Source organism: Hydractinia symbiolongicarpus, chromosome 1 (genome assembly GCF_029227915.1).
Source record: "Hydractinia symbiolongicarpus strain clone_291-10 chromosome 1, HSymV2.1, whole genome shotgun sequence".
In the NCBI taxonomy this organism is placed as follows: Eukaryota; Metazoa; Cnidaria; class Hydrozoa; order Anthoathecata; family Hydractiniidae; genus Hydractinia; species Hydractinia symbiolongicarpus.
This window is the reverse complement of record NC_079875.1, coordinates 21626052-21649229: the sequence shown is the minus strand read 5'-3', so window position 1 is coordinate 21649229 and position 23178 is coordinate 21626052. Positions and strand designations below refer to the sequence as shown.

Genomic DNA, 23178 nt, shown 5'->3' with positions numbered 1-23178 from the left:
CTGGGGACGAGGTTTAGAATGCTTACTTGGTCTCATATGCTCGTTTTGTTTGCATGTGAATTTTTATCGAAAACGAAACCTTTTTAATACCTTGCCAATTTAAGCCTAACAAGAACCCCTGGGGGCTCTAAGAATTTCCGCTCGCTACTAAAATATTTGATGACAACCTGCTAATTCGTTGTGTTATCGTGCCAAACATTCGAAGAGGTTTTGTGCATGAAGCTCTGAAGATAAAGCACACAAGTGACATTATATCTTACAACAAACGCAAACAAAACGAAACGTGTCATAATAAACTTTTTAAAAGAAATTGCTAACAAAAAGTACAGCCTATCATTCATGGTTGAAAGTCTTGCGATTGAAACGTTTATGGTCTTAAACGGCATTTAGTTGACAAAAAATCAAAATTTTGATATCAACATCATGTTTAGCATACTCTTTTTGGGATCTGTGCCAAATTTTGTCAAAAATAAAGTAGTTTTAATTTTTGGACCAATTTTGGCCTAATATGGTAATAATAGGGTAATAAGTTTGGACCGAGGGGTTAAAGTATAAGTCTAGTAAAAATGCAATAAGTACGGCTCGTACCCCCCCCCCCCCACCCCCGGATTTTGACCCCCCCCCCCCCGTCTTTTGGTCCAGATTATACGTCCGCCGAACTTGAACACGCAAGGAGGAATATTGCCGTAAACAAACGGTAGTCGGCATTTTAGACACGTATATTTTACAGACCCAAAATATGCCTTATTTCTTTGTATTATAGCTAATTATTGTATAAATAATTGATTAATTATTTTGCAATTTTGCTTCTAATACTATTATAGTTGTATTTTAATGAAAAATAATAGTATTAAAACGGTTTTCTTCTTTTGAAATAATTTATTGCTAGTCCTGTTTCTAATCGACTTTACTTGTGTATTTTAAGCTTTTTTGTTGCTGTGCTTATTCTGGAGATTTGAGTTGGATTGGAAAGCTCCTGTGTAAGGTACCCTTTTCTAAAGAAATATAGAAGTAATTTGTACAATTATAACGCGCCGAGCTGTGTTTTATTTTATTGTTTCTAAAAAGATGTATATTATCAATTTTAATTGGTTTTATCCAAATCAAGTTAAGGCTTAATCACACGAAAGGTATAGCAAGCTAGCTAGAGCTCTGTTTTGTATAAAAGAATTGAAAGTAATATGTAGAATACATATGGAGAAGCTGTATTACTACCTAACTGATAGCCAGATATAGGAAAACCTGTAGCTAGGGTGCAGACAAAACAAATAGCTCTGGGTGCTAGTGTGAGCCGACCAACCGTTTTTTATCACAGTTTTTTATTTATAATATAAGTAACCTGTTACAGTAATTAAAAAAAATATCCACTTTTGCTATCAAACCAACAACAATGTAATTGTCAATAGGAATTAGTTGTCCATACACCCTCCCTGAGAACAAGGTTTAAAATGACATTAAAACATTAAAACTGTCATTAAACAGAGAGCTCCAAGGATGCCCAAGCAGCACACGTCCTCTAAACGGCGTTGGCATCTTCGAAACTGCTTGTAATTTTAGAGCAAGGGTGCTGATAAGCTGCATATGCCTTAAAACCTGCAGGCGTTTTTGGGCAAGTTTACGTTTAGAAAAAAATTGAAGTATTCACCCGAAAAAACCAGCATAGACCATAAAATAAACTATGTGGTAGCAAAGTTCTTAAAAGAACTGTTTTTGATGGTTTTTGATAAAATTTACTTGATAAATAACTTTTAAACTTTATTAACTCCTTTCTCTTAAAGCATCTTTTTCAAACTATCGTCCACAAGGTATGTTTCAAGGAATTGAATTTTGGAAATGCTCTAGGCAAGTTCGGGAAAATGCGGGCGGTTTTGGAAGACAACCACTAATTTAATTCAAAGTTGCCCGAACTCGCTCTCTTGCCGTTTGCAGCATATTGACACCCTCTTATTTTAGAATATTCTCAGGAATAATAGACCAAGAGAAATTACATCACAGTTTCTTGTCCACCACCCACGTGTGTTTGAGAACAACCCACATAAAGTTCATTATTTTTTGAATTATTTGTGTAAAAATTACTATTTCATTCACGATAAACCATTTGTCAGTCATTTTATTCATCCAACAAAGAATCCTATCCAAGGTGCTTTTCTATTAGTGCTGAATTTAAAAATTGACATGATTCAGCATAGTTTTTAAAAGGGTCTGATTGCAAAATATGATTGCCAAAGTTCAGCACTTGTAATATTTGTGTATTTGTGTACTCAGCTTCTAAAACACAGACAAGAGACATTATAATTTCCTCTGGGTGATTACATTATGTTGGTTGAAAAAAAACCTAAATGATGAGAACCATGTGTTTTTGAATGGGTCTAGGTCAATAAACTTATTTCATTTCCCTTGGCCTTGCATCAGTCAAATTCTGAAAAAATAACCACTTCTAAAATGATTTTGTCAGATTTGGAAACTTTTGGTATGGTTGGAACTTTGCATATAAAATTAGTAAAGTTGCCAAATTGTTTAGTTTTTTCTTTTATACTTTTCCGAATTAGCCTTTATTATTTATGAGATGAAAAACAGCGCTTTCAATTCCATTGACTTGGCCATCCCTTAAAGGCACTGGAAGCTTCACTATATGAAAATGTTTTCTTTTTCTTTTAGATTGTGTACAATGGTAGTGAGTGATGTAATCTTTCAATGCGTGTGGTGAAAAGAAGGCGAAACCGTTATTGTTTTTCTGCCCAAAATTGAAGCTATTTAATAAATCTTGATAAAGTTAAAAAAACTGTTTTGATTTGTTTGTTTTTGTTTTAATTGTTTCCCGTGAGTTTTCGAAATTCGTTCCAGCAGATTCTGTGGCTTCTAGTGCCGGTATTTTTACGTGAAAAAAATACTGTTTTGTTGTAAGGTCATTTACGAAATCGTTAACGTTAGGACCAACTTCTGCGGGTTGTACAACTCGATGTATTACATATCTTTCGGAATACTGCTAAAAGTGTAATTTTGTATTGCACTCTTTACTTTTATCATTCTGTGGGAAAAGGCGGTACAAAATTTTAACACGAGTTATTCGTTTTTCGTAGTTTCGCGTAATCTAATTTTCTCGCACATTTTGAAAAAAATATCCCCGTGCTTAGCTCTCGTTGAGGTCGGACGTATCTAAAACGCTCCGGTCTTGGCGCGCTAAGTCGAAGAAAGAAAAAAGAAGACTAAAGCTTGAAGAGCTCCTGCTTTGACAGCTAAGTCCTTTTTGATTTATTATATATTGTACTGCCTTCTTTACTTCATTTATATCTTTTCATTTCTTTAATTTGTTGTTTTGTAAGTTTTTAAATTATTGTTTTTGTTAATAAATTGTTTTTATCCCAGTCAGTTTTTTATCCATCTATCATCTAATATGGTAGCTTTGCTGTGTTGTGGATTCCTGCTGCTCCTTCTGTGTAACATCGTATCGTAAGGAAATGGGCTTGCCTCAGATCCTTCAAACATAGTTTTGGAAAAGCACATAACCGTAGAATGACCTCTACGACTTAAAAATAACTTTACTCAGGTAGGAAACCCCACATTTACGCTAAAAGTGATTTTTGTGTTCGTTGTATTTTTGAGCAATACAAAACCTTCGTTCAAAAGTAGCTCACCCAACAACAACGAAATGAGTCGACTAGATAGGAGTTTCTTTTCTATCTCTTCACTTGATGCCTGCAATAGAGTTTCTGAAAGCCAGCTCACTCTCCAATTAAAATTAATGGCTTTATCAAAACTTAGCCAAGCAGGCACAAGTATTTCTATTTTTTAATCCTCTTGTCAGGGGACATCTGCCTCAACCCAGGTCCTGTTAAGTATCTTCACTTGATGCCTGCAATAGAGTTTCTGAAAGCCAGCTCACTCTCCAATTAAAATTAATGGCTTTATCAAAACTTAGCCAAGCAGGCACAAGTATTTCTATTTTTTAATCCTCTTGTCAGGGGACATCTGCCTCAACCCAGGTCCTGTTAAGTATCCCTGTTCTTCATGCTTAAAACCTGTGGCAAAAACACACAAAGCACTTTCTTGTGACAAGTGTGGATTATGGGCTCATAAAAAATGTGAGCGTATTTCTGATAAAAAATATCAACAATTTATGAAGACTCCTGAAGATAAACTGTTTTTCGTTTGCAGTCCCTGTCTTTCTCGTAATTTGCCCTTTGCTAATGAGGAGTCATTTGGTGACGAAATTCCGGACAACATCAATATTACTATTGATGAAAACTTTGATTTTGAGGCAATCAGAAATGGGAAGGGCTTAAAAATGGCCCATCTCAACATTAATGGTCTGTCATCCAAACTAGACTATGTTAAACTTCTGCTACATCAAACAAAACTTGATGTATTCTCCATCTGTGAAACCAAAATTGATGACACTATCACTGACAATGACGTTAAAATTGATGGCTATGTTTGTTATAGGAATGATCGGAATAGACGAGGTGGGGGTGTTCTAATTTTTGTTAATGAAAACTTGGATAGCCACCTTTTGAAACACCTTTACTTCGGAAATGTTGAATCACTATGGGTGAAAGTGTGCCTGAAAAAAACTAAACCTATTTACGTGTGTGGGGTTTACAGGCCACCTGGAGGTAGTGATTTGCAGAGTACCGAAAACCTGTGTACTCATTTTAAACAGTGTTTTAACAAGCTCCCAAAAGAAAAAGAAGTTATTATCTTGGGAGATTTTAACTGTAACATGCTTTCAAAATATGCTCTTTCCTCCAAAATAAAGGAATTATGCTCCACTCTTTTCCTAAAACAACATATTACGGAGCCAACTCGTGTTACTGAAAATAGTAGCACTCTTATAGACTTGATACTTTATAACAGTTCTTGTATTTCTAAAACTGATGTCATGGATTTAGGCATCAGTGATCACAATTTAGTTTATGTGATCAGAAAATTCAAAAGGCCAAAATTTGAACCTAAAACATGCAAGGTTCGTAGCTACAAGAACTTCAGTGAAGAGGCTTTTCTGAAGGACCTCAGGAATTTAGACTGGTCATATTTTAATAATTATGATGACCTTGATGAAGCATGTGAGAAACTGAATAAAAATGTTAAAACAGTGACTGACAAACATGCCCCTTTCAAAACACATAGATTTTCTGGCCGTGTTGAGGCATGGGTCACTGATGAATTAATAATAGCCATCAAAGAAAGAGACTTCTTGAAACGGAAAGCATCAAAAAGAAAATCCATCATAGACTGGGAAGCTTTCAAATAAAAAAGGAACCAGGTAATAGGTCTCAAAAATCGACTTAAAAACGAGTACTATAATGACGTTTTGCAGGACTTTCAAAAACGGCCAAAACAACTTTGGAAAACCCTAAAAAAACTGGTTCCTGATAAGTCAGGCAATACTACCTCGATAAAACGAGTAGTCCAAATGATGGTACAGAAACTTCTCACCCAAAAGAAATTTCCAACACATTCAATTCATTTTTTGTCAGTGTTGGTGCCAAACTAGCCTCTAAATTATCTTCTGACACTACTAATGTTAATTCACCTGTTAGCGGACACGACTTTCAGGTTCACACTTCCCTTGGTCAACACGGAATTTGGCAAAAAAGCCTTCCCATTTAGAGCTGCAAAAGTGTGGAATAATCTTCCGGACCAAGTGACCTGTGATGGAAGTCTGCTTTCGTTTAAGACTTCCATCTCTAATGTATTTGGCAAATTCTAATGGAGATCACTTTTTAATTTTTGTTTTTTATTCTTTTTCTTTTCAATTTTCACAGATTATAAATGTTACTATGTTTGATTAAGCTGAGGCAGTCTAAGGTTTATCATTTTTTGTTTCTTTTTTGTTCTAGTGGCCCCCAGTGGAAACAATCCACTAACTATAGGTTTTTGTGATTTTCTGGGCTAGCCACTTTAAATATTTATTATTATTATTAATATCCCACGCACATCAAATACTCGCGCAGTCTATTCGCAAAAATACTGTTTTTGCGCAACGAATTGTTCTGCAGAGCGTTCATTTTCCTACCTCGTCCCCAGGGTTCTTCTATATGATATTCAATTTTGATGTATTTGGGAAGATGTTAGCGTCAAAGAAACAAGAAGCGCTAGGGACAAAGTATTGGATAGTTTAATTTTGCTTGCAGCTTGGGAAATGCTTCGCAACCTTTTTTTTAATTTCTAGTTTTAATTTTGATTCCTTGGCATAATTTCCTGATATTTTTTATAAAAAGAATCAAAAATATTTATTGTAGTGATAAGATGAAGAAAAATCTTTATCTTTTAGTGTTTTCTACGGAAGCCGAGAAGGGACACTGAAAAAAAGAAATCGAAATCAAGAAAAGATAATTCAAATCGAGAAAAGAAAATTCAAATCGAGAAAAGAAAATCAAAATCGAGAAAAGAATATTAAAATTGAGAGAAGAATAAATCAGAAGTAAAAAAAAAAGAAAGCATAAATATCGGAGAAAAAGAAAAAGGTTTGAGAAGAAAATTAAAAAAGAAAATGTATTAATTAATTTCGGTTGACGTGTTATTGTGTACCAAAACATTGATTGCAGATAAAAAATGGCGTACTGTGTAGCGTGTGGATCTGAAGTCAAAACAGAGAATACTTTTTGTGGGAAATGTGGCGCTAGAACATCAGAAAACGATACATCTTGTACTCCATCAAATACGATGCCTTTGAATAGTTTTACCGAGGGTCGAGAAAAATACAGACAGACCTTCTTCAAGCCTGGTACAAAAAAGAGACATAGTATATCATCAACACAACAACATTTGTACCAGCAAAACAATCATCTACTTCTATGATGGGAACAAATATAAGCAGAAGAACAGTTCAAAAGAATTAAAAAAATCAGTGATTATTAATGTGGGCATAGCCTTGCGGGATGAGTATGGAGAGATGAGAGTTGTTCGTGGACGAAGACTTTCTCTAAAAGTATTAGAAGCATCATCTGGAACACTTGCTGCCATCGAAAAACATGGCAACCACAATCAGAAATTTTGTGCCATAGAAGATTGGGTTTTGCTCTATCCAGACTTTCAAGAAGTCATATGTATGCCTGGTAAAAGTGTTTCTTTTAAATTAAATGACTACAAGGAAGACCTTTGTAAACCATATTCCCAAATTTTATTTTACCTGTGTTTGTCATCACAATTTTATCATAATAGCAAAAAAAGTAACAAAATCGATTACATCAATGTTAAAAATACGTCCACCAGAGTTGATAATGGTTACAATTTTTTGACAACAATTGACGATGTAGACCATCCATTCGGTTTACTTAATGATCGAAGCAGTTGCAGTTCTATCCCTTCAACAGAGTATAACAGTACACACAGTGCATTTCCTACACTTGATAACAACATCCATTCAATTGAAAATTATATTGACAATGAACCATCTTTAACAGACAAACTTGAAAACTTGCAGGCGTTTCTGAAAATAGCTGGAACTGTGGAACTTTCAGTGAGGCAGAGAAAAATTTGGCTTGACACACTAGAGAAATTACAACGTTTATATCGTGAAGGTGTTAAACCGTTTACAATCACATTCATTGGTGAAGTAGCACAAGATGGTGGTGGGCCACTTAAAGAGTTCTTTGCAGCACTTTTCGATGATGTAAAAAAAGTATTTATTGCAATCAGGTGATAATGGCTCAACATTCCTGCATGACTTCGAGAAATTACAAAAAGGTCATATCAAATTATTTGGTAACCTAGTGTCATTGGCACTCATCATTGGTTGTGCTGGGCCAAGGTATTTTATGCCTTGTGTTGTATCGAAGCTCTTGGATGGTGGTACAGAAGTTTTCAAAGTCGATGACGTCCCCGATATTGACATTCAACAAAAACTTAAAAATGTATTATCTGCCACAGACAATGCTGCCTTCAAGACAGCTTTACAGCTTTTCCCAGAGAGATATGATTTAGGAGTTACAAAAGTCAATGTAAGTTTAGAAGATAAGTCATTATTTATTGACAACATCATCAGACACTGCTGTTTATCCAGTTGTGCAGAAGAAATTGCCTCATTTTTAAGTGGGTTGGATATTCTTGGAATGTTAACAATTTTAAAAACACATTACAAAGAAAGTGAAATCGAAATTACTATTTCCAAATCATGTCAATCCTCAGATGTATTGAAAATTTACACTACAGTAGAATACACGAGTAATACAGAAGATAAATCACTATGTGAAGCAGAAGAAGACAATGTTACAACTGGACAAATTCTTTAGAAATTTAAGAGCACGAGGGATCGAAAAAAGTCAAAATTATTTGTCTGAACGAAGAAGGGCATGAGTCAAACAAAGAGCATGTAACTTATGTACATCATATACTACTATGTTATATTTCTATGGATGAAAATTATGTTATTAGTTTCAAATGTCTCTTTTCTATGTTCATAGTTTATACACAAAGTTTTGTTATCTGTTCGAACCCTGACCATTGTGCCAATTTTTTGGTGGATATTCCATGTTCTCTGATTGTACTACATATTTAAAATATTCGAAAAATTCAGTTCCTGCCTTCTGAAATTACATCTCTTTGCGATATTAAGTTATGTTTATGATCTTGTGATATCAAGCGTTTTTGGTCATTAGCATTAACTGTAGTTGGCAAGTAAAATAAGATATCTGGAATTCCACTCACACTGTCGTGGCGGGACTTTCGTATAAAGTGGGTATTTCATTGGTTGCGAACCTGGTCTAGTTGAGATTGTAATAAATTAGAAAACACAAACCAAACACATTCCTCATGAATGTGATTCCCCGGCAATAACACTCCTTTCTCTAACATATTCTTAAAAAAAATTATTATCCAACTTGTGAAAGACCGTCGATAGAAGGAGCACCAATTTTCCTTTGATTGGACAGCGATGACCCCATATCTGTGTGCGTTAGCGTCTTGTGTTAAGTAACACTGCATATCAGCCATAACACATACCACAATCTGTTTGAACTAAAAGTGGACAAAACCCCAACTCTTTTACTTTTTCTAAGAACAAGTGAGCAGGTACTAGTCGGTTGTTATTGCTCCTGGAAACTTTCAACCATAAAACTTTTCGCGAGAAACCATCAATACAACCGTGAATGGGTAGACCATATGGTTTAAGTTTATCATACCCATCCACATGCCAGCAATTGTTAGGACCGGGTGATGTGTATTCTCTACGACGTAGACGGCGCGATCTTCTTTGTTCAGTACCATCCGGATCTAACTCTCTTAGCAGTTGCATGACGGTGTCACGTGTAGCCATTATGCCATATGAACATCGAAGTGAATGCCAAAGCCCTCGGTATCCTTTCACTGCAGCTGGACCTTGTAGTTCTTGTTCAATTATACTACGTAAAACTGCCTCGTTAACATTACTACGTCTCCTTTTCAACCCAAGACTTCGTAATCGTCGTTTCAGGGTTCTCGTTGACATTAATGTGCTATGATATATTTTTAAAAACAGAACGATTGCATTGTATGGGAAATGTTTCTCAAAGTAATACACTATCAATTCTCGCTCATCTGCTGTAGCTGGAGGACTGTCTGAGGTAGTACATAAGTCTTTACGTGATACACATTGAGTACAAAATAATAAATCGTCAGAAAACTGCCTACCACACACTACGTACAAAATGACATACTTGTGTAAACAATGGAGAAGAAACCGATCAGTGCCATGCTCGTATCATTTAATTTTACTTATAAATATTTTTATTCCATTTTTTTTGTACTTGTTTTTTCTTTTCTTGATTGGTGAATTTTTTTTTCGATTTCGATTATTTCCTCGATCGGAATTTTTTTATTGTTTATAAAGAAATTTAGTTTTCAATTCAAATTTTATTTTTGAGATTTGAATTTTCTTTTCTCGAACCAAATTCTTTTTTCTCCCTTCAGACTTTCTTTTCGGTGTCCCCTCTCGGCTTCCGTAGTTTTTAATAGTGTGCTCAAAGTTTAAAATTCCTTAAATATATTTAATCTGTATAATAATTAAAGAGAGTTATGCAGAACGAATAAAAAATTACACCCCTACATTATAACATAGGAAACATTTACACTTTAATAATTTATACAAATATATTATTATTTATCATCTATACCTTTTTAATTTATTTCTTTATTTTTTTCGTTTTTATCCTGTTATGTTATGTTATCCTGTTGTCTCTTTAACAATAACTAGACCCAAAGTTTTGAGAAAATACTTTACCTTTAATTTTAAATAAAATATTCATGAGTTATTAATTATTCATAACAATTAAAGGGGGATTTTCACGAAGCGAATTGAGCGGCGAATTCGACGGCGAATTGTATCTGAGCATTCGCAGTTCGATGCAAAATCAAAACAAACAAAACTGCACATGCTCAGAAACAATTCGCCGTCGAATTCGCTGTTCAATTCGCTTCGTGAAAATCCCCTTAGGTGGGTGTAACCATGGTTACATTGTAACCATGCAGGTAAAAGCAAAGGTCTTTGATTTGCTTTTTCTCGAAATAAAATTTTCAGTCGTAACGGTATATATTTTTGTCAAACACTCCCCTCCATCTTGTCGAAATTGCACGAAAACAAGTTTGTTGCGACAATTATAACTTTGGCTACTAAACTTTGCTTTTTCTAACGCAGAAAGTGAGATCAATATCGAGTTATTGATCTATCATGCTTAAAAATAGATAAATCAGTCATAAAACAGCTATTGTAACACAAAATATGCTATATTTTTGGAACCACGTGTTGTTTTGAGTAAAAAAAGCAAAGTATTTTAGAGCTGAATAAGAGCTTCGTATTGATATTTTTTTCAACGAACAAAAATTTTACTGAGGGGAGTGTTCGACAAAATGAACTGGAAGGGTGAATTTTTGTATATAATTTTTTTTCTACTTTTTGGATTTTTTTTATGAAAACATTTTATCATCATTCTAGAGATAATTTATTCGGCTTTCAGAATATATATATTTGCTAAGGTTAATATAGCGAGCAGAGGGGATATTTTAAATATACTGAGTATGTGTCTCAGGGGGTTACCGTATCCGTCACTGTTGGATACGATACAATACCATCCTCCTTTCAGAGGAACGTGAAATCTCAGGGTCGATTTTTTCTCAAAAAATGCTCCAAAAGAAAAAAACGACGGTTTTAAAGATTTTCCTATGCCTTCGGGCGCGGAAATTAAAAAACGGTATTTAGGAGATAAAATTTTATTATCACCATATTCAGCATTTTTTTTTGTTCAGTACCAAATTTTTTAGAAAATAAAGCATTTTTAATTTTCGGACTAATTTTGGCCTAGTATCAAGGTGACGAGAATCATTTTCTGCATGCTTTTTAGTTTACTATGTCTAATTTTGTCGAAAACCAGAACGACCCCCTCCCTGAATTGCAATCCCAGGAACCACCCAGGACACACACGCCAATTTCCACTTTTGTATTTTACCCCATGTGGTCATAAAAAGGTATACAACAATGCACAATAACTTGTCGATTTTTGTGAGTTTGATCAATACTTTTATGGTGAAAAATGATCCGCCAACTACCTTAAGTGGATAAATTTTGGCGAGAATTAAATATGAGGAATTGCGGCGAAATTCGCCAAATTAAATACCCGCCAAAAGTTTGATAACTAACTATTCGCCAAATTAAATACTCGCCAATTTAACATAAGTTACCGTTCGTCAAATTAAATCCCTGCCAAATTAAAAAAAAAAAAAAAACGTTTTTTTTAATTAAAAAAAGAAAAATATTTTTTTCCCAAAAACTTTTTTTTATTGACGATGATGAAGAATAAAATATGTAACTTAAGGATACTGTAAGGGTATAAATAAAAAATTTTTACAAAAAATTTTTTTTTTCAAAAATATGTGGAGTTTGATATTCTCTACCAACTTATAAATATTTAATTAGTTTTCGGTAGTTCGCTTAACACCTGCACATCTTTGAATAGGCTATTGCTGTAAAGACTTAAAATGTCCGAAATTCCCCTCCCTGATGGAGAAACTTAACAAAACTTTGCACACGAGCTCAACGATACCTGCTGCAAATGACTTTGTCACATTTTATGTATATTTTGATTATTTAAAGAAAAAGACAGGTTAAAACACAAAAGAGCGAGCGAAAATTCATTTTTTCACATATTTTTAAATAAAAAACGAACGACGCGCTTATTTAAAAAAATGTGACCAAGTATTGTTGCTATGGTAATGCTAAAGTGATTGATAAATATGACGCAAAAGAAAAATGAAAGGTAGGGGAGTGATTTATATGACTATGTTTTATAAGATCTGGACAATCAATAGGATTTTCGACTACCTACTTTATCAGAATCTCCCTTTTTTCCAAGTCATTATTTTCTCTATATTTTATCATTCCTAATCCGCCAGTTTTGTTTTTGTTTCGCATTTTCAACAACTCGTTTTAGAACATATAGCTAGTATGTTTCACCCTCCAAGGTTTCACATAATTATCTATCTTACTACTACTTGATCTCTTCTATAATTCTCTTTCTAATACTTTTGTGAAACATACTATATTATGAACTGGCTTTCGTTTTTTGTTGTTTTTTGTTTGTTTTTGTTTTATATATTAACCTTTAGCCACATACGAATATCATATGTTAATTCAGGAGAATAGCCATTTTGTACAATTATGGAGCTGAAATATAACCGTTATTATTATTATTATTACTGAATATGTGTCTATACCCTTATGGCATCCTTAATTCTATAACAAATCTTGTGTTACATAAAAGTTTATTCTTATTTTTCATAAAACATTTCAAGACATAAAAATTCAATTCTTTGTGTCATTCGCCAAAATAAATAATTTTTTGTATTCGCCAAATTAAATCCTTGCCAAATTTTATAAAATGTATCATTCGCCAAATTTATCCACTTAAGGTATCTAACATTTTGTTGCGTGAATTGTTTGTTTTTTCCAATAAAGCAAATATTCCGCATAAAATATGGCAGCTCTTTTTAGCACGCTTCGTGGGACGACAATGGACTGAAGAGTAGTTACTACCGCATTTGGGATCACTAAAGTCATCGGTGCGCAGTTCGCAATGTATTGTTTCTTCCTGTTCTGGCTGTTTCCAAAGGGCAAGGTATTCATAGTTCTAAATTCGCTAAAGATAATTAGCAATTTCCAACTGACATTTTCTTCATACGGTTAAATCTGAGCTCACTAACATTTGGGCATTTGGTCTCGTTAATTTCCGTAAAGCACTGCAATCGTGTTTAAAACACTTCAAATAACACCTTAACTGTTCTTCGGAAAGACACGTTAAAACTTTTAGTCAGCAGCATTTACACAGAAATGATGTCATTGAAAATATCTTCGTATATATGAGATAAAACTTTATATTTTACATATAAACAAAAAATATGTTATATACAATACACGTAAATTTGTACATTGTTTTTTGGTTTGTCATTTTAACTTGTTGTTATTTTCGGCGGGTTTTCTTTAAAACCTTACAACAAAAGTATTCACTCACAAATAAAACACTGCAAAGAAGACCGAAAAAATACATGAACGAGGGAGGGCGCACGCCACAAAATATTGTTAATTTGTTCTTTGTTTTTTTATTTTCACTTCTTTCGGCTCTTCATGTTCGACCGTTGTTGTACTATCGGCTGCCGTCTGTTTAATCTTTTGCACTTTATGCATTTGCATGTGTCCGTATAAATACGTTTTCATTTTGAATGATTTTTTGCAAATATGACATGTGAAAGGTCGCCCCTCGTTGTGTCCGTCCAGATGCAGGAGAAGATCACTTTTTTGTTTAAATCTCTCTTGACATGAATTGCAGCAAAATGGTAGCTCAGCATCGTGTTGCCTCATGTGATTTGTAAACAAACTTTCATCAGTAAAATCTTGCAAACAGTGAGGACAGGTGTACACAGCTTCGTTATTACGACCATGTCTCCCCATGTGAAGTATCAAATGGCTTTGTTGACGAAATTTTTTGTTACAAATCTCGCAACAAAATGGTAGATCCTGGGAATGTATCAGCATGTGCTGATTCAGCAAAACGCGTTTCTTAAAGGCTCGTAGACAAACTTCGCATTGATACGAAGTGTGGTCTTCGTGTAATAACATATGCGATTTTAAATCCCGATTGGTTTTAAACATCGCGCTGCATACATCACAAGTCAAAAGGGAGGTATCTGAAGGACTCGAGTGGATTTTTTTGACGTGTTGGCGCGCCAAAGTAATGTTAGCGAATGTGTATTTGCAAATTGTACATGTTCTCTCCTTCAAGATAAACGTCGTTGTCGAACTCTCGGTCGACGCACTAACAAATGTCGGCAGATGTCGGCTAGGTTCAGCGTTCGTGTTTCCAGTTGAAACATAATGTGGTTCATGTTGCCGCAGTCGTTGTGGATGATTTTGCGATTCGAAAAAATCTTGTTGTATATTTTGACTAGATGTAACAGTTTCGGAATGCCTTCGGTTTTTAGTGTGAGCTGTACTATGACAAACAGGGTTTGAGGGGATGGCACTTTGCTCTCCATCGCTGAGACTTGACTGATGTAACAGACGGCGAGGGTGTATTGGTCTAGTGCTTTTTACGGCTTTATCAACCGACATGGAACTATTTCTGTGTTGATTAGGAGAGCGTAAATGATTTGGTGCTGACATTGACATCAGGTCCCGTCTTCGTTTAGATGGAGGAGTAATGTGTACTGATGAACTTGAGGGAGGTCTCCCACGTCCTCTTTTTCGTTTAAGTGGCGACTCGATGGAGACAGTAATTTCCACATCGTCATCGCTGTGTACATCAACAGCATCTGCTGTTTCTGTTCGAAGTTCGACAGTGTTGTTCGATTCTTGAGCCTCATTAAGAGATACTTGACACTGCAGCCCGATAGACCTCATAGGACTTTCAACGCAATCAGACCCGGCTTCATCGTCTGACTCGCCTATACGAGTTTTGTGGTAAAAATTCAATCTTGAACTAACTTCCGGACAAGTACTTGTGCTCGGACTGTTCAAATGGTTCGACGTGGTTGGCTTTTGGTTCGGCTTTTTACTCTCGGTGAGTGGTTTAAAGCTGACATCTGATTCCGATCTTTTGACATAGTTATTACTTGTCATAGACGGTAGAGAAGTTGCACTTTCTGCTTCGTTAGATATTTCTGACAATATTCTTGCTGGGGACGCGGGAGCCATAGCTTTACTGAGTTCTACATGGCCATGCATACGCGTCAAACGTGGAGGGTCTGTTGGTGACAGTTTCTCACTGAATTTCGATATACCATTATCAATCATTTCGCCAGTTGGCTGGTCGACAGAGGGTGTCAAAGCCTCAGATTTCAACGGTGCATGTAAAGCTACTGGTGCGGCGATTGCGCCTTCATCAGGCTTTTTGTTAAAAGGTATGCAAGAATTTGCTTGAGGAAAAACCTTTGTTTCTGTAGATGGTTGAGCAACCTCTTTCTTGATCACCTTCAACCCTTGCTAAAAAATAACAAATATTTCCAGCCTAACGGATAGACGTTTTTCGTTTTTCACCCTTTAAATGAGATTGACAGTACACGATGTAATACTGCATACAATATAATCGCATTTCAAAAGTTACAGTCAATCATACCTGTTCAGATAAGATCACGATCGACTCAAGTTAAAAATCTATTTCTTAGTGAAAAAGTCATATCGATGTTCCACCTACAATCGTGAACAAAACTAATGACAAAGCCAGTTTGATGTTTTAAATATTGGCAAAAAGTTGAAATGGTCAATACTCTACAGCTACCATTGCGTACACGTAATTTGGCCATGAGATTCGTGAAAAATAGTCGTGACAATGGCAACAATTAGCAAGGTGTTGTACCGAGTTCGAACATTTTTCAGTATTACCAAATCAAAAAACATATTTTGAAACAACTTGGTTTGTGTGTATACCTTTAACTCATCTTTTTTGATAATCTTTCCAGATGGGTCAAGAGTTGTTCCTGTCCAGAACTCATTGATTAATCCTTGACACGCCTCTGACAAGTTCTCTTCAGGCTCCCAAGAATCAATCCACTTTACACGATAATACTTCTTCTTATCCTAGAAAATAAAAAACAGAGATTGTTAAGTTAAGTCCACTATTTCTATGCGTTGAGTTGTACATGGAACATTTCTAGAAATAAGCAAATCTACTATGTATCTCACATCACTCTCATCCACAGATGCAGAAAGACACAACACGTTATGGAAGATATTAAGAAAGCATTAGTTCATCAAGTTCTCAATCTGCACTTTTCTTTGTCTTATTTAGAACAAATAAGAATATTAGAACCTTTTCAGGTTCTAATGTTCTTATTTGTGTTTTACCAGAAAAGTTTTTGATGTGAACATGTAAACTTGTATATCTTCATCAAAAAGGTTTTAAAGGATTTGAGAACACAAAAATGATTTTAAGTAAAAATGATTTTAACTAAAAAGAAAAAAAAAACGGTTTAGAATTAATATTTTCTTATTAATTTTAGACTCACTACTTTGTTCTTACTCTGTGGACAAAGAGCATAGTGTGAAAAATTTAGTATAGTATATATACAGAAATTATTTCAAAACGTTTTACACAAAAAATAATATATAGATATAAATAAATAAATAAATAAATAAATAAATAAATAAATAAATAAATAAATAAATAAATAAACTGATTTTGGTATCTATACTAGTATTCTGTAGTGCATTTGGGCATCTAAATTTAACCTAACTCAAAAATATTTCTGAAGTTGAGAAATTATTCTGTATTAAAACGGTTGATTGTTTTGACTGATGTTTTTAACTGGATTGTTTTGTTTATAATGACTATAGCTTAATAATTATGACTCAGATATGAAGATATAACATTCAGCTCAGTGTAATGTAATATTATATTTCAAGCTATTTATTTTTATTTTTCAAGATAGTTAACCTATTATGTAATATGAGAGTCAGGGTCGTTTTGGATGGGGCAGCCACGGTTGAAATATTTATATATATTTAACATAGTCATAAGAAACAGAGAGTTATGATTATGATTTAAAGATATATTATGTGTCCCAACTAGAAAACAGCCTTATGTGGGATTAAACCACAACCAGTTGGACATGAGTCAGACCCTGTACGCTATTAATCCCCATTTGTCAAATACGTTTGTCAATTATGTCTATGTTTGTTCAATTTTTAAGACAGGATTTATGACAAGGTATTTGTATTGCTCATTACTTTAGCTATATAAATTCGCAAAAGATTATATTTAAAGAATTCATGATTTATTTTTCTTCATACATACTTTTTCCTCTTTAGTCTTCTTTTATAGACACTGCATTTGTCCACAGTTAAGCCTGGCCTGTCTTTAATGTTTTTTAAATTCAAAACAGTGTGTTGCCCATGTTACAAGGTTTAACCTTAGTGTAGGAGTCTTCTCTAAAAAATGTCAAGTGTCAACAGTTTGGCTTGTCCCATCTTATGACACAGTCTTTTAAAAGCGTGGAAATTGTTTGTCAATAGTTGGGCCTGTCACATCTTATGACACATTTTCTAAAATTGCAAGAGTCCTTTGTGTAAAGTTGGGTTTGTAACATTTGATGACACGGTTTTTAAAAATTCCTTTGTTGGGCCTGTACCAACTTAAGACCAATTTGCATACATTAGTCTAAAGTTGGGGCCGGGTCCATTCCAACTGCAAATGCAATGACCTGTCTTTTAACGGGCTGTCCTGTCTAAAGACGGGTCAGTCTGCATTCAAAGTTAGGCCAGTGTCCATAGTTGTGTCAGAACATCACTACTTTTAGTAATATAATTGATGTCAATCTTTGTAATTACGTAATGTTTAAATAGCCGATGAAACAAATTACATTTCTTTAGGAGGAAGAAAACATAAGTAGATGTTTTCTTCCTTCTAAAGAAGGGTAGCAGAATTTTGGCCTTGTTCGGTCTTTACAGCCACAGACAAACTTTTTGTATTAATAAGCTATGTTTTATTTATAACTACATTTTGTCCACTGACAACACACAACTATTCTTCATTTAATCCGTCTGTGCGTTCTATACTGAGAATGATTCACCTTCATCATCATCATCATCATTCTCGGCTTAACGTCCGTTTTCCATGCTAGCATGGGTTGGACGGGGTATATTAATGACCGTCTTCCAATCTGATCTAGACTGTGTTAGATTTAAACTCAACTTCCTCTCTATCAAGTCTGTCCTTATAACCTCCTGCCAAGTCTTTCTCGGTCTGCCTCTGGGCTTTGCCCCAGGAACTATCAAGTCTCTACACTTTCTTACCCAATTATCCTCCTCCATTCTTTCCAAGTGCCCCAGCTAATTCAATCTTCTTATCTGGATAACATCTTTAATTCTATGGAGACTTAGCCTGCTTCTTAGCTCATCTGAACTCTTTCTGTCTCTCAGACTGGCATTACACATCCACCTAACCATTCTCATATCATTCCTTTCTAAACGGTCAAGATCTTCCTGCTTCACTGCCCATGTCTCACTACCGTACAACATATCACTTCTTACACAGGCCTCATACAACCTACCTTTTACCTCAATTGACAGGACTCTGCTAGTCAATAAAGGAAGTAACTCTCTAAACTTTTTCCAAGCAGAACCTATCCTGCAAGTAACACTTCTTCCAACACCCCCTTCACTGCCCAACATATCACCTAAGTAACAGAAGTTCTTAACTATCTCTAACGAGCCACTGTCGTACATCATTAAAGCTGGAAATACTTCATTCTCTATAATCTCACCTTTGCAACGCTTGCATACAAACTGCATGTCAGCTCTTAACCTTCCACTAATACTACTGCACTTCTTATGTACCCAATGCTTGCAAATCTGACAAAAAATTGAGTTACTACCAACCCCTTTCCTGCAAACTCCACAAGGCCACTTTCCAACTACAAGGTCACACTTGGATGCAATGCTACTTATCATGACTTTAGACTTTGCTGTGTTTACCTTCAGCCCTTTCTCTTCTAGTCCTTTCTTCCACTTCTCAAACTTTTCAACTAATTCTTCCATCGACTCTGCTATGAGAACCAAATCATCTGCATACAATAACTCCCATGGACAACCTGTTCTGAACTCCATCGACAGCGCTTCTAAGACTAGAATAAACAACAAAGGACTAAGTACAGAACCCTGATGTACACCAACATTTACACTAAATTCATCACTAAGTGAATCGTTAATCCTGACACGACTTCTAGCATTGCTGTACATAGACTGTACCATCGTAACTAGCCACTCATCCACACCTAATTTTCTCATAGCCCACCAAATAACTTTACGTGGCACTCTATCAAAAGCTTTCTCTAAATCTACTAAGGCAAAATAGAGATTCTTTCTCTTTCCTAAATACTTTTCCTGAAGCGGTCTGAGTAAAAATATTGCATCTGTAGTGCCACGCCCTGGAACAAAACCAAATTGCATCTTATCTATATCAATTCTTTCTCTAAGTAACTTATCAATCCCTTTTCAATAACTTTCATTACTTGATCAACCAACTTCAAACCTCTATAGTTACCCCTTTCTAATGCATCACCCTTTCCCTTGAAACAATTCACTATTACACTCGACTGCCACTCACTCGGAATAACACCATCCTTTATAATCTGGTTAGCAAGACTTGTAATAAGCTCAACTCCAATATATACTCAGATGCTTTTACCATCTCTGCAACAATACCTGATACTCCTGCAGCCTTGCCAATCTTCAATTTCCTAATAGCCTCCACTACCCATTCTGTCTTGATCTGCATAGCTGGGCCTTCTACAACATCATCATAAGACAAATTATCCTCGTCCCAATCAAACTCAGTGTTAAGCAACCTCTGAAAATGATTCTTCCAAGCTACCCTTTTCTCCTCCTCTGTGCTAGCCAAAACACCTTCATCATTACGTATACACTTCTCACCTACAATATCTTGATTAGTCTTCTTCATTTGCTTTGCTATCTTGAATACCTCATTGCGCTGGTCTTCCCTTCTTAATACATCTGCAAATCTGTTTCTCTCTGCTTCTGATTTTGCCTTATACACTGCTGTACGAGCGCGACGCTTAGCTTCTAAGTAAATATTTTTACTACCACCTGACTTCCACTCTTTCCAAAGTTTCCTCTTTTCCTTTATACACTGGTCAACCTCATTATTCCACCACCAGGTCTGTCTATGTCTAGCTGGTCCTTTCGTCCATCCACAGGTATCATCTGAAGCTTCTAGAAGACAATTCTTCAAAGTAGTCCAAGTACTTTCAACATTGTCACTATCACATTGACTATTGTAGGCTACTGCTGAACTTTTGCACTAAATTGTCTTGCTACAATCTCTTCCTTCAGCTTCCAGACTTTTCGACGGGGCCTGTACTTTCCCTTGGCTTCTATAACACTCTTCAAGATAATATCACAAACCAGCAACCTATGCTGGGAAACACACTCTTCCCCCGATATAACTTTCACGTCCTTCACCACTTTCTCGTCTGACTTTCTAACCAGGAAGTAATCTATCTGTGTCTTACAACCACCTGACTCATATGTTATCAGCCTACTCTGCAAACCACCATGTCCGCTGCCATTCCAAACTCAAGCAATCTCTCCCCTTCCTTATTTCTGCTCCCAAATCCATAGCCTCCATGCACACCTCTATAACCTTCAGATGACTTCCCAACATGACCATTAAAGTCGCTGCCCACCATGACAAGTTCAGTGTCTCCAAACTTTGATGTGACTGCCATTAACTCATCATAAAACTTATCTTTATCTTCCTCACTGTGTCCACACTGTGGAGCATAAACTGACAGAAAATTGACAATCCTATTACCTATCAAAAACTTTATCACTATAATACGACTATTAACACGCATAACATCTATTACTTTTTCTACCCACTTCTCTGCAACGAATATGCCAACTCCTCCATATCCATCACTATTACCAATCCAAAAAAGCTTATACCTTGCCCTCCTACCTTCCATAAATCTCACTGAAGCTCCTCTCCACCTAACTTCCTGAACACAACACATATTAACAGATCTACGTTCTAACATTTCAACTACTTCACCTGCTCTACCTCTCAGAGTACCAACATTTACACTAGCCATCCTCAACCTAGTGTTATCTACCTTGTGATGTGATAGCTGGGTAACGGTCTGACGATGCTCACATCTGACATCTGTCCTACCATGCGCGACACCTTCACTCCTTAGAGTTCCAGCCCCGTTTACGCAGTTTGTCTGATCATCTATTCTCACGGCCATTAATAAAGAGTTTTGGCAGTGTTTTACAGCTGGATGCCCTTCCTAGCGCCAACCGTTCACAGACCGGACTGGGTGTTTTTTAAAGTGACACCATCACTATGTGGCATTTCATGGGACTTCCACAATCGCCCCTTTAAACTAAGGTATGGTGGAGGACGTTCAACTCCTCTCTTGTCTCTTAAGGAGACCCTTCACCACCTTGATCATGATAAACCAGTATAATCAGAAATCAAATTGAAGTAGAGCTATTGTGTGCGTCTCTAACATACTGGATAGCACTAAGTGTCTTTTCATCCATGGTGGCAGATTTGCTTAGCCGCAGTTGGCTCACTACACTATGCGCAGCATGGGTTTATGTTATCATCCGTTTAAAAGCAATGGTTATCATAGTTTCTTAAAAATCTAAAAGAGAAAAAGAAAGCACCAAAATCAGAAAGGCTCTTGCTGAAAAGGTATAAATTTGCATGAATCAATGGAAATTTTACCTGTTTTAATGTGTATTTTTAAGAAGTTGTTCACATTAACTATATAAATACAGTATACAGACAGAAAATTAAACTACAACCAGAGACATTTTATTGTAGAGGCCAGGTAGGGGATTTAAGATCACAAGCACGCAATTGTATTGAGAATAATCCTACCTAGCTAAAAGTAACAGGTCCTCTGAACTTATCAATGTTTGCTAAAGAATTAGGACTTTTTCAGGATCTTAGGTTACTTGGTTGAATCTAAAATCATAAACAGTATACTAGCTAGCTAGCTATATACATATAGTAAAGATAAGTTATTATCTGTCATTTTAGAAAAAAGAAGATGAAAAAGAGAGGATTTTTATTTAAATTTTATAGTTTTTTCTGTTTTTTTTGTATTTTTTATATTTGAATAACCATTTCCGAACGAAAGTATTGCCATGTGTACCTTTATGCAACCTGTTTTTTGATAAAAGGAAAAGAACAACAAAATGAATAGGAAAACACCTGATGTAGATACCAGTGCAACTGTTTTGGGCAATTATTTCTAAACAGTTTCAATTGCACTGGAGGAGTAGCTAATTCCCACCGTCATAGGTGTGTTTGTTGTTGGTATACTTAATGATAATTGTCACAAGTCAAAAGGGATCTGATGGTTTGTACCATAAGTCGAGTTTCAAAGACCAGCTACGAAACGATTTGTAATATAAAATGTCCAGCATAATAGTGTCATTAGTATAAACAATAGTATAAAAGTATAAATAATAAAATAAATAAGATAGCAAGCCTAACCTACAGCGTGATATATATATATATATAAAAAATTTTTATCTGTGCCTAAACTTAAATTTTTGCATCCATCAGATACTAGCAAATTAATAGCCAAAAAACAAGGGGTCGCTCACATAGTGATTCTTGATTTCTTAGCACCATTTGTACGCTAAAAAATCAAAAATCATCATGTGAGCATCCACCAAATATCATGTCTAGCTAGTGTTGTGTACCCTAGCTAACTAATATAACTTTACCTTCCCCATATATATTCCAACTATCTTTTCAACCATGTAGGGACCTCCACATGATCCTTCTATCATTACATCATTTTCTCCATTTGGACCAACAAACTGGGACATGTTCAGTCTGTTTTTAACTGGCGCAGACGCAATCAGGTCACTCACCAGGCACCAGGCGCCTGTTTAGTAAACCTGTAGCAGTGTGCTCAAACGGGACAGACACACTCGCAAAATCTTGTGAAGCCGAATTAATAGGCCTTCACAAGATTTTGCGAGTGTGTTTAATCATAGTTTCTATTAACTATGGTTTAATATTAAAATGCAATACACCTTTCCCGAGACTTATTCTTTTGATGTGCCGCAATTTTTTCTGTTGAGTTTTATGAAAAACGGACAAAAGATTTGAATTCCTTATCAAAAATGTCATAAACAAAGAAAATTTCGAAACAATGCAGCAAGTAAACAAC

The 23178-nt window shown here is 35.4% G+C and overlaps 2 protein-coding genes across 2 annotated transcripts; one reads left to right on the top strand and one right to left on the bottom strand.

Moving 5' to 3' along the window:
• The first annotated feature begins 1002 nt into the window (after window positions 1–1002).
• LOC130645783 (uncharacterized) lies at window positions 1003–8383 on the top strand. Its single transcript, XM_057451880.1, has 3 exons — window positions 1003–1130; window positions 2659–3547; window positions 6275–8383. The coding sequence occupies exon 3, from the start codon at window positions 6896–6898 to the stop codon at window positions 7643–7645; it is 750 nt and encodes a 249-aa protein (XP_057307863.1). The 5' UTR covers window positions 1003–1130; window positions 2659–3547; window positions 6275–6895; the 3' UTR covers window positions 7646–8383.
• A 4940-nt stretch (window positions 8384–13323) lies between these two features.
• LOC130645773 (zinc finger and BTB domain-containing protein 11-like) lies at window positions 13324–22900 on the bottom strand. The gene is made up of 3 exons (XM_057451870.1): window positions 22727–22900; window positions 15890–16039; window positions 13324–15445 (listed from the first exon to the last, which is right to left on the bottom strand). The coding sequence occupies exons 1-3, from the start codon at window positions 22829–22831 to the stop codon at window positions 13547–13549; spliced, it is 2154 nt and encodes a 717-aa protein (XP_057307853.1). The 5' UTR covers window positions 22832–22900; the 3' UTR covers window positions 13324–13546.
• Window positions 22901–23178: the final 278 nt, after the last annotated feature.

What these genes read in the sequence shown, in the direction of transcription:
- LOC130645773 (XM_057451870.1), bottom strand. Translation starts at nt 22,831, where the DNA reads ATGTCCCAGTTTGTTGGTCCAAATGGAGAAAATGATGTAATGATAGAA. An exon ending in TTGGAATATATATGGGGAAG is followed by an intron (nt 16,040 to 22,726) that starts GTAAAGTTATAT and finishes TTTATTTTCTAG; the next exon opens with GATAAGAAGAAGTATTATCG. An exon ending in TCAAAAAAGATGAGTTAAAG is followed by an intron (nt 15,446 to 15,889) that starts GTATACACACAA and finishes GTTATTTTTTAG; the next exon opens with CAAGGGTTGAAGGTGATCAA.
- LOC130645783 (XM_057451880.1), top strand. Translation starts at nt 6,896, where the DNA reads ATGAGAGTTGTTCGTGGACGAAGACTTTCTCTAAAAGTATTAGAAGCA.